Source organism: Elaeis guineensis, chromosome 9 (assembly GCF_000442705.2).
Source record: "Elaeis guineensis isolate ETL-2024a chromosome 9, EG11, whole genome shotgun sequence".
Lineage (NCBI taxonomy): Eukaryota > Viridiplantae > Streptophyta > Magnoliopsida > Arecales > Arecaceae > Elaeis > Elaeis guineensis.
Window position 1 is genome coordinate 1,860,327 of NC_026001.2, and position 14,298 is coordinate 1,874,624.

Sequence of the window (14,298 nt, forward strand, 5' to 3'; positions counted from 1 at the left end):
AAAACGAGGAAGGCAACAACGCTGGAGGAGGTCTCTTCGAAATCCGGGGCTTACTCTACCTTCTCTCGCCGAGCTTCTTGATTATTTTCTACTGTTGCCTAATCTTCTCTCTGACTTGATCGTCGGAGAGTCTCCACCAGAGTCACCTCCGATCAGTGCGGATTTTTTTTGCAGACACTCGCTCCCGACGACCAGATGACGAGGAAATTGACCGCAACAGTACCTTTTCATTTTATCTGGTTTTATAGGCAACTGAGTAATGCTCTTTTGAGCAAACATGCAACTAAACGGTTTTAAATCGTTCAAATACGATCTATCTCCTCCATTTTGTGCACGAGCTAAGCCAGTGGTTGCATCGAGCGAGGAATATTTCAGAAAAATAAAGAAACAACCGTACACACTAACACATTGACCGTGAACCATACGAAAGAATTAATCAGGGGAAAATTAAAGAAAATATTTGGGAACAGCAACCATGTTAAAAGGTTATAATTAGAGCAAAAATTGAAGAAAACACCTGGAAGTATCAATATATTGAAAGGGAGATACACAAAGGGACTGGAACTGATTAGAGCAAAATTGAAGAGAGCGCCTGGAAATATCAAGACATTAGAAAGTTCAATGAGTTAAAAGCACCAAGCATAAGACCGTAAGGCCAACGTCTAGAACAAGATTAAATGATACAGAGGTGGTCTTTGGCTGGCATTGTAGTATATGGCCACACGGATTTTCAGAGCTCCTCTGAATTGCAAACCAAGCACAAAAACTGCATACTAATACCACGGAACAGATTAAGAAGATGTTCGTACTTGATTCATTAACTAATGCACCCAAACAGAATCCATGCCAGCGCATGCTGAACAAGATCTACATGCAACTTGCTACAATACACAATATAGAGGCATAGCGCCTTGCTGTTCCAGAAAGAAAATTCAGTCTATAATAAAAATCTTAATATCTTGCAGATCAACCTCTACTTAGTGTTCCAAAAAGACCACCGAACGGCGGGCATACCACTCAGTCAAACAAACTAAAGCCCATATCCTGCATGAAGTCAAACAAAAATGAGATCAATCAGCTGATCGGTGTTTCAGCACCGAATGATAATGAAACAAACGTAACTTATGTGCGTAGGTGAACAAATAATGCTGGAATCGCATAAATGTGACCGTAAATCTACAAGTAGTTTTATCAGAGGCAACCATCTAATCTAGAAAGGTATTATGAATCAATTCCTCTAGGAACATCAAATAAGTATGGAAACGGAATTATTTATTCCACATCAGAATCATAAAACAAAATGTGGCTTCTGAGGATGTGGTAGCAAAAGGGCAGACAGGTGCAGTAATCATTTCTAGTCAGGTGGCAGGTTCTGTACTGGTTTCTAATGAGTCTTCAACAAAAGTTCAGTCTGGTAAAAGTGGGCAAATTAGAGCAGGCTTGGTTGATCATGAAACTTTCAAGCTTACTGATGGGTGGTAGCAAAACTCAATCCAAAGACAATGGATTATCCTTAAAGAACTAATGAAATGGATACATGATTCGCAAAAGATCCTTATAAGCCATTATAACAAGTCATACCTCATCTGATTCTTCTTTCTCTTCCACTTTCTCTTCTTTCTTTGGCTCATCTGCTGCGGGAGCTGCAGCACCACCACCAGCAGGTGCTGCGACTGCAATGGCACCACCGCCAGAGGGCACTGATGCAAACTTCTCCCTCCCAGAAGCAACAAGTTCAGTTATGTCTTTACCTTTGACTTCAGATAAGAGGAACTCGATTCTGTCATCATCAGCTTCAATCCCCACTGGTAAAGAAAAGGGGAAAGTTACTTTATCAAAAAAAAAGAAAGAGAAGAGGGGGGGGGCGTGGTGTTTGGTGGAGTTTGCAGGACCTGACAAGTTTAACATAGCAATCTCTAAAATCATGAATATTTACTATCCTAGACTAATGCTCTTTGAGGACAATAGGTAAACTGAAAGCACCATTTAGTCCAAGACTCCAACTTAAAACCTTGAAAATTCTGTTGATTAAAGATGATACGCCGATCATCTTCCCCCTTGCCCCTTCCTTAAAAAAAGAGATGTTGAAAATGAAACACTCATTTAAAGAGATTGTAAGGTACCCAGACTAACCATGAAGAAATTCCTTCCAAACTCTATTCATTTACCACAAATCATTATGTGATGACATAACTTTCATTTACAAACTTAAGCAAACCACCAATGTTTTGGCATCTCTATCTTCAGAAAATCTCATGAGACATGATTTATACTACACTATACAAGGTGATAAATATAACATTTCAGCCATCACGTGTTTCTTATTTAAGCATTGTAACCAGACAAACAACATGATAGCAGTTTAAAATTATCAACTAATGCATTACCAGTAAACGCAGGCATGCAGTTACTGTATATGACATCGAATATTCATTTATTAACCATGTTTATCAATATAATATAAGGACTAACAAACCAATCGTGTATCTGATTTCAAAACAAATCTTTCTATGAAACCTATTATCATCCTTTAACAGCTAATGGTATTAAAGATGATAAAGCACATGGCAGTTTCTATGATGTAGTGGTTGAACTATCAAGCTATTTGTCTGACAACATGCAAAACTGATAGACCATAACTTGCACGAAAAACAGAGAAAGAGAAATGAAATTAACCTGATCCTAGGATATCCTTCAGATCATCAGCAGTTGGGCTAGTGTTTCCACCAAGAACAGCAAGCAGATAGGCAGCAACGACCTTCATCCTGAAAAAAATAAGACATTGAGATGTTATAAGGATCCCATTTATTAAAAAAAAAATCTACAGTGCAAACCAAGAGAACATGTGAGATGCACCCGATATACAAGTTACGCTAAACAGAAAAAAGAGGCATAAGACCAAAATCTCAAAAGAATCCTGAGCTCAATTACATGCTTGAAGAACCATAAAAAAACCCAGGCGAGAAATTGAATTAATTCAACATTAGAAAAATGACTCAGAATAAAAGTAAGGAACAGTGAACCAAGAAAAAAAGATGCGTAAGAGAAAAACTTCTGCAATTGAAGCATTGATGACTCGAAATAGCGTCCTGTATCTCATTTAGTTTCTCTTTCCTTTCATTGAATGATGCCTTTTTTTAAAATCTTGCCCATTTCTCCTATTTGAAACTCATCCTTTGGCTTTTGACTGGTGATGCCGCCTGTTTCATGCTAGGGGTGCAAATATAATAGATTTATGCTAAAATATGATTTAGATCTGGAAAGATCTTAATTTTCTTCTTTTTGGACAGATAAAAGAGCAGAAAGGAGAGCAAACGTAGAGAAAGAACTAAGGGTTTGGGAAAAGAGGCAAAGAGATCATACAGAATTCATCGCACCTCATGGACCGATATCTGTAGGCACTCAATCAACCCTAAAACAACCTTTCCTGATCATAAAAGGACTCTCAACTTGCCTATGATAGACCCAGGACTCTAGACTACATTATTTGGATTCATAGTCAATGTACTCCAGAATAAAATTCGCTAATATTAATAAATTCTTAATTCCCCCGATTCCAACCACAAAATTTTTCCAAATCACAATTCTAACGGCTTCAAAACTTTTCTAATATAACATTGACATGAAGTAGGACTTTTTGATGATAATTCGACATATAATAGAAACTCAAAATCAATCAAAAATTAGAAAATCATTGGAAAATAAGCAATACTCGACCTATTCCCTAAGACGCAATAAAACTAGCTGATCAACTAAATCTAATTTAGATCTCAACTACATCAGCTAGGTTCAAGTATGGGCAAAATCTGAACCCAGCCGAAAATTTTGGTACCACCTACCCAATATCAATTTCTTTCTTTCACGCTCCATTGTTATAATTGGATAACTAAAAATGCTCGGAACTGCACGAAATCATGATTGCCAGGAGAAACACTGCTCGCATATTTTTGGGGCGAAAAAAATCGTTAACCTCCGAACTAAATCTGATTGCTCATGAGGAGGGGGGAAAAATCAAGAGAACAGGAAAAAGAAGCAACTCATGGTGGTGTACTTAGCATAACATAATCGTAATTCCTCGAAATATTTATAAGAAATCATCATTATTCGTTCGTTATGCTGGATATACATTGATGAAATCACGGTATCACAAAAGAAGAAGTTTATGGGAGAAAATTGAGAGACAATTAACATGATAGAAAGTGAGGAAAAAGCTACAATCATCACTTAGAGTATAAAACAAGAAGTGGCAGAGAAAGGAAACGAAAAGAGCATCGATTATGTATGTGAACATAGAAGAAATAGCAGAGATAGAAGGCTTACTTGAGAGCTAGATTGGGGTGGAGATGCCAGCCGCCGACGACGCTCTTGGGAATAACGAGGCTCTTCTAGGGTTTTCGCACGGAGGAGAGAGTAGAGAAGGTACCTTATATGGCTTCCTGGATCTATCGGGTCATGCATCTTAACCGTCCGTGGCCGATCGAGTGGCTAATCGGCCATGTACACTATAATCTAGAATCGACCCCGAGTTCATAAAGTCGTTACCTCGTCGCCGACTTCTAAAAGTTGCTCCAAATTTGTGTAGTTACACCCCCTTAGCGGTTCTGTTCTTTGCTTCGTGAGTCGAACGAATAGGACGCCGCAGCATCTGAAAGTTGGAGGGTATTTATCAAGTGATCATGGCCGCTCATGCGTCCCCTGTCATGAATCGGGTGGCATCTCTCCCATACATTGTCGATCGAACGATTGACAAATGATAAATCTAAATAGTTTCTTTACAAATAAACCCAGTAGAACTTAAGTCACCTGGAATCCATTAGTTGACAGCTGATTTTGCGGATCAGTCTGAAATCCGGATCCACATAAAACTTGGCAAATACTTGCCGAACCTACGATGCCGTTGGTCATCAATTTTTTTTCTTTTTTTCTATATTTTGAAAACAAGTTTGATTTCTAATTTTGAAACATAAATATGTTTAGTATAGCTATTATTTTTTAAAAAATAAATATATCGATAGAGCTAGAGTGTACAGTAACTATATCAGATAGAGAAAAAATAATAATAATATTTAATAGTTGATATGGTTATATAATAGAGGTACGGATAATGGTATCCTTGATGTGATCAAGGCCACTACAATAATAGTAGTAATGCTGGTAAAGATGGTGATAATGTGAGAATTAATAATATAGTAAAAAAAATGATAATAATGATGAAAGTGCAGATAAATAGTAGAGGTGACAATAATAACAGTGATGGTATAATGATAATAATAATAGTGGCAACCATAGTGATGATAGAGAATAGTGAAAATTATTAATAGTGATGGCAGAAAAATCAATTTTTTATGTTGAAAATAACTTTTTTTAAATAAAAATAATTTTTAAAAATAAAAAATAAAAATAAAAATATCAAAAAACTCTACTTTATTTTCTTTTTTCTATGCCTACAAAACATCCTTGTCTTCTTCTTTTTCTTCTCCTTTTTTTTTTTTTTCTATTTATATGAAAAAAGCTAGATTTAGTTAATTGAAGATCATGACTATCCATGTACAAGATCACATTTATTAGTGCATGACAAATTAAAAACTACTGGACTTAAAACCATTCAATACAATCTTACATGTTTGATTTTTTAAGTATGTTTGCTATTGGCAGTTCTCCAACTTTATACAATATATTACAACTCTGCCATTGAGGTCCCTAGAATGGATCTTTTTTGCTGAGTGTTAGAATCTGATGCCTCGAGATTCAGTCCACAATAAGCTCGGAACGAGATTCAGGACGACGAATGGAGTTCAACGAGCTCAAGAACAGCCCAAACAGAGTCCAAACGGTGAAGATACACACGAAAAAAGCTCAAAAAGGAGTCGGTGGGGTCCATAGGCTGGTGGAGGCCAGCGGCGGTGCGGGCCGAGCCCAGCAAGTGAGCGCGACAGCGCACGTGGAAGGCCTGGGATAGTGTACCGCAGTCCGCATGGAAGGAGCTGTAGACCACGAGAATGATTTCCAGGCTATTTGACCGACAGGCATATCTCGAGTGTTTCTCGCGGTCTATGTGGGTTTTGGTGGATCAGTGCTTGATCTAGCAGTCCAAAAAGCGGACGGATGCGATCCAACGGCCCATGGAGCAATTAGGGCTTCTGGAGAGGGTTTTAAGCCCTATTAAAGGTGGGCTAGCAGTCGAGGAGTGGGAGGTCTCGACAGGAGCTCAAGAGACTCAGCAGGATGGCACAAAGGCCGAGGTAGGGAGCACGGTAGCACTGCAGTAGCGCTTTCCTAGAAGCGTGGGGCAGAAAGAGGCTTGGCGGTGCAGCAGTCGAAAGAAGTATCTCAACAAAGAGCACCAGGGGCATCTCAAGGAGATCGGGAAGCAGATCTCAGTAGAGCTGTTAATTTGGGTTGGGCCCATCTGATTGGGCCGCTCCGCCATATAAATAGGACGGAATGGATTTATATTTTAGCAACCCATTTAAAAGTGGATCAAATTATCCATCCTATTTGGGTCAGTGGGTAAGAGCAGGCTAACCTGTCTCTTTTTATTTATACATCTATATATATATTTCAAAAGAGGATTCTAATATTATTGAAGAGATAATTGATAAAGAATAGGAAGAAGATGAAGAATTGATGATGAGGACCACAATAATGATATGAAGGATAATTTTTTGAGATTTTGATTTGCCTCTAAATTAGTTTGAAAATTGAAACTTAGAGTCTTTTAAGTTTGGGTTATATTAAGTATTTAGTTTAAGTTTGACAATTTTATTTTATGACTCTAAGAATTGAGATGTGAGACTTTGATAGATTGATTTGAGCTCAAATTGAATATGAAATTTAGTTTATATTAATGTTTATAGTTTTTTTTTTAATTTTGACGGGTTGATCCGTTTAACCCGTGGCCCATGATGAGTCAGGTCAGGTTGGAGTTTTTCCAACCTATCTGTTAAACAGGCCAGCCCGCCTCGACTCGTTTAAAGGTGGGTCCGGGCGGGTCGGCCCGTCTTGACAGCTCTAGATCTCAAGGAGAGCCAGGAGCAAGTCTTAGAGAGATCTAGAGGCATCTTAGGGAGATCGGAGTGTAGGTCTCAAGAAGAGCTGGGGATCTCAGGGAGCGCTAGAGGCATTAGACAGTCAGGAGTGTCCTGAAAATGATCGATGGAGAGGTCGTGAGGGTAGCGACAGGCTGGAAAATGATGTGGTGGCTGAGAGTCTCACAGGGAATATCCATGGGTGTCGAAGACTCTGGTACGGTAGATCTGTGAGGGGACCTTCTTGAGATTATTGTGAGAATATTGTATGGGTGTGTGCTTCTAAGGTTGAGAGAGAGGGTTGAGAGTTGAGAATGGTTCTCCTCTGTATTTTGTTTTTTTCAGAAAGTAAAGCCTTGCATGTCCCGTGGATGTAGGCACTTGGGCCAAACCAGGTAAATTGATTGTGTCTTGTTTATTTCTTCTCTCTTGCTTCTTGCTACAAACGATGGATACCGGGATTCTGCACAACAAGTAGTATCAGAGCCAAACGGTACCAGTGTGGTTGCGATAGTGGTGATCAAGATTGAAGGTGGAGAAGATAGATACAATCAAGGTGGATGCTCTCTTATGTAAGAAGGAGCTGTCTATCATAGAAGATGTCAGTGGAAGCCCAGTGCAAGATGGAGCTTTAGGTGGAGGTGGATCGAGCATGAGACTCGGATTGAGATCAAGCAGTCTGACTCAACTCCCATGTTTGCCGATCCATGAGTAGCAGGCGATTGCCCCAGAATATGGATCAGTATCATACAGAAAGCTTTCAATAAGGTGGAGGCTGAATACCCAATCGAGATGAAGATTGTTAGAATCTGATGTCTCAAGATTTGATCCATAATAAGCACAGAACGAGATCCAGGATGATGAATGGAGTCTAAAAAGCCCCAAAACAGTCCAAATCGAATCCAGATGGCGAAGATATATGCGAAGAAAGCTCGGGAAGGAGTTGATGGGGCCCATGGGCCAGTGGAGGCTAGCGGCGGTGCGGGCTGGGCTCGACAGTGCAAGCACGCATGGGTCGGTAGTGGGTGAACGACCTAGGCGGGCGCACGGAGGTCAGCCTAGCTGTCGCGCGTGCCAGAGGCTTGGGACGGTGTACCGCAGTCCATGGAAGGAGCTTGTGGGCCATGAGAATGATTCCCAGGTGGTTCTCACGATCCACCATGGACTGACAGGTGTATCTCGGGCATTTCTCGCAGTCTATGCAGGTTTTGGTGGACTAGTACTTGATTTAGCGGCCCAGAAAGCGAGTGGATGTGATCCAACAGTCCGTGAAGTAGTTAGGACTTTTGGAGAGGGTTTTAAGCCCTATTAAAGATTGGCTGGCAGTCGAGGAGTGGGAGGTCTCCACAGAAGCTTGGGAGACTTAGCAGGGCGATGCCGAGGCCGACGCAGGGAGCACAGTAGCGCTGCAATAGCACTTTCCTAGAGGCGTGGGGCTGAGAGAGGCTCGGCGGTGCAGCAGTCGAGAGAAGTATCTCAGCAGAGAGCGCCGGGGCATCTTAGGGAGATCGGGGAGCAGATCTCAGAGAGAGCCAAGATCAAGTCTCAGGAAGATCCAGGGGCATCTCAGGGAGATCGAAGAGCAGATCTCATAGAGAGCCAGGAGATCTCAGGGAGTGCCAGAGGCATCAGACAGCTGAGAGTGTCCTGAGAACAGCTGGTGGAGGGGCCGTGAGGGTAGGGACAGATTGGAGAATAATGTAGCGGCTGAGAGTCTCACAGAGAGTGTCCACGGGTGTCAAAGACCTTAATACGGTACATCTATGAGGGAACCTTCTTGAAATTATTGTGAGAACATTGTATGGGTGTGTGCTTCTAAGATTGAGAGAGAGGGTTAAGAATTGAGTATATTTTTCTTTTGTATTTTGTTCTTTCTCAAAAAAGGGAACCTTTACATGTCCCGTAGATGTAGGCATTTGGGCCGAACCACGTAAATTAATTGTGTCCTGTTTATTTCCTCTCTTTTGCTTCTTGCTGCAAACGATGGGTACCGGGATCCTGCACAACACTGGGTTTCTGTTTTACAAACTACAAGATGGGTTTTCTGAGCTCTACTTCCTCCAGTTATGACAAAGATTTTTCTCATCTTATTCGCATCATCGACTTCAACCAGGTCCTTGGATATTTGCTGCTTTTAATCATGGCTATCGTTGGTTACTGCTGTATATGGATGCTATAATTCCGTCACAGTTGTCTTGCTTTTCATAGTTTGTCTCTACAAGCTGCTGTCGTTCCAATTCCAAATCTGCATTTTTTTACTGCTGCTCGAAGTTTCATCAAAGCTAGATCATCAGTTTTTTGAATCAAACTTCTGCTGTGCTGTTTTACTGTTCTAATATTGTTCCTATCTGCTTTAGAGGTACTGCTGTTTTTGTCTATATGGCACAAGCTCTTGTATATGTAACTATGTAAGCTTTGTACATGATGCTCTGTATTATAAATGAAGGTCAAGATGCTCATCTTACCAAAAAAAAAAAAAAATTATAGGAGGATGGACAATGGATAAATCCATTCTCTCTACCGTAAAAGAGCCTAAAAAAAGAGGGCTATATTCTGTTTTTTTTAAACTTAAAATATGGTGGGAGAAAGCTTACTCAAAATCAGACGAGAGAGAGAGAGAGATTCAAACCCAAATCATTTGTATTAACATTCAATAACCTTGCCTATTGAGCTAGTAGGCTTTGGAGGCATGCTGGAACATATTCCAATAATTTTAGCTATGATTGATAGAAAATAAAATACAATTTATTTTAAAACTGAATCCATCGCAATTCACAAATAATTCTCTTGAGGTGAAGCATCCATCCGGAGATCGATTAACCATTGATGGAACAGGTTCGGGTTGTATCTTCCGTGCGAAAGAATGATCGATCTTTTTTCATGACATGCATGTTGGATCATGCCTTGCATAGTTCTCAAAGCACTCTGAACTCTCTCCATTGTCTGCTTGCCAGGATCTTGTAGCAGCTATTGCACCGGTCAAGGAGCCCTTTTTTTCTTAAAAAAAATTGAAGACACTGCATTTAGGTTTCAACATTTCCATTCTCTCTGGTAGACTTCTATAGCCAAAAACATGGTAAAGTGGTCTTGTTGATCTTAAAATCCATTTCTAGATCTGGAAATGGGACTGTAAATATAGCTCGTCTTTACCTGTTGGTGTAAATGAGGAGAAGCAATTTAATACATTGTGAGGTAGTTGTCCTAAATTGCACTACTTGTTTGGATCCACCGAACGTACTAGGAATAAATTGACTGTTTCAGAAAAATTCAACTTACCCTTGAATTCTTCCTTAGCTGAGTGATTCTATGAGTTATCCTTAAGCAACTGTATGGTTACTCTTAGGATACTGAATCTGCTTCAAGATTTGACCGGCAAAGATTTCCTTCAGAACAAAAAAGGAAAAAAAAAAAGAGAGAAGGATTTGGCCTGGCAAAGCATATACATTCAGGACATATTTGCTCGTTTTTTCACTCACTTGGATCAAGATCTAGAAAGCATAATTTACTGCTAAAAAGTAAGCTTTCAGCAGATTTTTTTTTTTTTTTGACTAAAATGTTTTTTTTTTTTTTGGTTACAATGCTTTTTTTTTTTTTAACATAAAGAGGACAAAATTATCTGCTGTTTTCAGCAGATAGTTTTTTTTTTTTTTAACATAAAGAGGACAAAATTATCTGCTGTTTTCAGCAGATAGTTTTGTCCCCCCTATGCACAAAGTGATTAAATCTTAAAGCTGTGGCGTTTGAGATGAAACCATCTATCTCCTTGGATGTATAATGAAATGTTAGATTATCTTGAAGTTGTCGAGTGATGCTAATTTGATGGAAATCAAAACTTTGAACCATCTTATTTCAGTTTCCTTTGCCTCCACCACATTCTGATATTCAATTTGACTTTAATATATATATATATATATATATATATATATATAGAATCCTTCAAAAATCTCGAAATGTTTGACATCGATATAAATTTTCGGCCCTTAACGTCTAAAAGACTTAAGTATACTGATTCTCAGATTCTTCTGAAACAACTTCCTTGAGGATTGATTATACACAGTTGAATTGAATGTTTTAAAGCCGCATTTCTACCATCTGTCCTTGCAGCTACATTTACCATCTTTGAAATGGTGGAACTTGCAAGTGTCCTTGATGACCACCTCTCGCCTCACAAACGTTGAGATGAACTTGCAAGATGAGTGGCAAGCACCACACATCCTTGCATTCATAAACACTCGAATTGGTGTCCCATGTGGTAAGGAAACAAGCCCATAAGCCAAGGCCATGAGTTCTGCATGATGTGTACCCTTTCCTCGGGAGTCTTCTACATTGTGCAGCCAATGCTTCTTGTCAGCAACATAACCTAATTCCTCCATCATCCTTGCCACTTCACCCAATTTATTGGAGATTTCCATTGTAACAATCTGGCCTGACACAAACTCATGCACATTTTCTCTTATTTCAATCCAACTAGAGCTCGTCTTCAGGCTCCTCTTTCTAAGCCTTGCAACATCCTCCCACTTACCTGATGCTAGGAGGACCTGCTGGAGAAGTATATTCGTTTTAATATCAGTCGGTTCAAGTTCTACTAGCCTCTCTGCTGCATGCTTCGCAACCTTCATATTTTCATATACCCTACTCGAAGAAAGAAGAGCCTTCCAAATTGGAGCACCAGGTTCAAAGGGAATGACACTGTCAATAAAGTGCTCTGCTTCTCTGAGCATTCCGACTTGGCCCAAAACCTCGACCATGCAGCAATAATGTTGAGCTGATGGTTTGATCTTATAAACTTCAGTCATGGATACGAACAAACGGAATGCTTCATCTACTAGTCCCATTTGAGCACAGGCCTTCAGAACAGAAACAAATGTGTTGGAATTTGGATTCTTCCCCTTCCTGATCATCAGCATGAAGAGCTCAAGAGCTGAAGATGGGCACCCATTGTGCACATTGGCAGAGATCATTGAGGTCCAGGAAGCAGATTTCCTTTCAGTCATCTGGTTAAAAACATCAATGGCGTGTGCGAGATTTCCACAGTTGGAGTACATCTTGATGAGAGCATTGCTCATGTTGGGGCTAGAGACTAGTCCTTTTTTTGTGATGTAGGTATGGGCTTGGATCCCTGCATTGAGGAAAAATGCACTCCCACAAGAATTCAGAACAAAACAAGCTGATGCATGATCAAGTTGCCCATTGGAACGTTGGATTCTGTGGAACAGCTTAAGAATTATTTCATAGTCCTTTGCTTCAGCAAGGGCTTTGATTAATGAACCCCATGAGATCTCATGTTCGAAAATCGTCGAGCACAACTTCAAAGCTTGCTGGGGTTTGCTTAGACCCGAGTAAAGATTGACGAGGCTGTTCACAGCTGAAACATTTGATTCGTAACCATTTCTGATTATATGGCAGTGGATCTCTTTCCCCCTTCTAAGACTTCCTAAAGCAGTGCAAGCTAGAAGGACGGAAGTATAAGTGAATTCATTAGCATTAACTTGATCTAGCTGCATCTTCCTAAAGAACCGGAGAGCTTCTAGAAAATGACCATTCCAGCAGTGCGCAGCAATGATAGCAGACCATGGCACCGTGGTCCATTTCTTTGTTCCTTCAAACACCCTGAGAGATGCCTCAAGAATCCCACACTTGGCATACATATCAATCAGTGAGCTGATCACATACGCATCCAACTTTATTTCAAGTTTCATAATGCAAGCATGGATCATCTTTCCTGTTTCTAAATCCTTTTGCATAGCACAAGACTTCAGAACGCTTGCCATAATAAACTCATCAAATTCTGCTCCCATGGACTGGAGGCTTCTGAAGATCTTACGAGGGACCATATTACTTCTATAATCCGATGTGTCATGGTCGATACATTTAATATACATATCGAGAAGAGCACTGTTGACATGGCTATCTGATTCAAAGCCAGCTCGGATAACGTACCCGTGGATTTCCTTACCATGATTCAGAGCTTTCAAACTGGCGACAGCCTGAAGGGTGCTGCCTAATGTGAATTCGTCACACTCCGAACCTTCACCAATGAGTGCACGAAATAGCGTCAGGGCTTCTTCATTATAGAAATTGTGAGTGCAGCAGGTGATGATAGTATTCCAAGAAACCAAATCCTTTTCTAGCATCTTATCAAAGACCTGCCTCATGATGCCCAGTTCTCCGGCTCTCCCATAGAATTCCATTAAACAGTTCTCCAAGAACAAGCAAGAATCCAAACCCATTTTTACCATGCAGGAGTGGATCTGAATTCCAAAATTAGTGCAGCCCAGATTTGCGGATGCTTTCAGAACAATAGACAAAACAAAGGCATCGAACTGGACTCCGGCCTGAGCCATCTCGCTGAAGAGCCTTAGCGCCTCCTCGTAGTGCCCATTCTTCACATATCCACTCAACATGGAGCTCCAAGAAACCAAATCAGGCTGGTGGATTCCCCAGAAGACCCGTGCCGAGTACTGAACTGATCCACAGCTCGCATACATGGTCACAAGAGCATTGGCCACAAACAAGTCCTCCATGTAACACAACTTCAAGATGGAGCAGTGTATTTCTCTGCCAAGATCAACACTCCCTATCGACGCACAAGCACGCAACACTACAGAGAAAACAAAAGGGTCTGGTTTCAGAGTAGCGTCGGACGGTAATCGAAGCATGCGGCGGAACAGAGACATGGCCTCGATGGCATGGCCGTGGAGTGTGTAGCCTGACATGAGGATGGTCCATGAGACGAGAGTCTTGTGGGGCATTGCATTAAATAAGGCGCGGGCTTCGCGCATCCGACCGGCTCGCGTGTACTCGTGGAGCAAGGAAAGGGTGAGCTTGTCTTGGTTGAGGACATTTCTACGATCATTGATGCAGGAAGTAGGGCCGATGATGGTGTCATTGGCGCTTGTAATGGAATGGACACCAGGTGAACATACTGCTTTCAGGGAGATGGTTTCTTGTGGGTTCCTGCTGGTAGACTTCTTGTACAGGGGATGGTGGGAAGGAGTAGGGGGCACTGGGGAGGATGAGGTGCAGAGTAGAAAAGTTGGCATGAGCTTGCGCTGTTACCCTTCCAGCTTCCTCATCTTCTGTGATGGCTGCAAGAACTAATAGGGTGATATTGGTTCGCTTGGTAGTGGAGAGAGCAAGATAGATAGGGGATGGCTTGGCTACAAACGAAGAAAGCTAACCCGTTATCTTCTTTCGGTCTATCAAGAGGATAAAGCCCGTTCAATAAGGGCCACTTGATTCACGAAGTTCCGGACAAGGGTAGCACTGC

The 14,298-nt window shown here is 40.9% G+C and overlaps 2 protein-coding genes across 2 annotated transcripts; both read right to left on the minus strand.

Moving 5' to 3' along the window:
- Positions 1-789: 789 nt before the first annotated feature.
- Positions 790-4,457, minus strand: LOC140851696 (large ribosomal subunit protein P2A-like). Its single transcript, XM_073243747.1, has 4 exons — positions 4,321-4,457; positions 2,677-2,765; positions 1,582-1,805; positions 790-1,044 (listed from the first exon to the last, which is right to left on the minus strand). The coding sequence occupies exons 2-4, from the start codon at positions 2,762-2,764 to the stop codon at positions 1,018-1,020; spliced, it is 339 nt and encodes a 112-aa protein (XP_073099848.1). The 5' UTR covers position 2,765; positions 4,321-4,457; the 3' UTR covers positions 790-1,017.
- A 6,574-nt stretch (positions 4,458-11,031) lies between these two features.
- LOC105033882 (pentatricopeptide repeat-containing protein At2g03880, mitochondrial-like) lies at positions 11,032-14,199 on the minus strand. The gene has a single exon (XM_010908852.3). The coding sequence runs from the start codon at positions 14,069-14,071 to the stop codon at positions 11,114-11,116; it is 2,958 nt and encodes a 985-aa protein (XP_010907154.2). The 5' UTR covers positions 14,072-14,199; the 3' UTR covers positions 11,032-11,113.
- Positions 14,200-14,298: the final 99 nt, after the last annotated feature.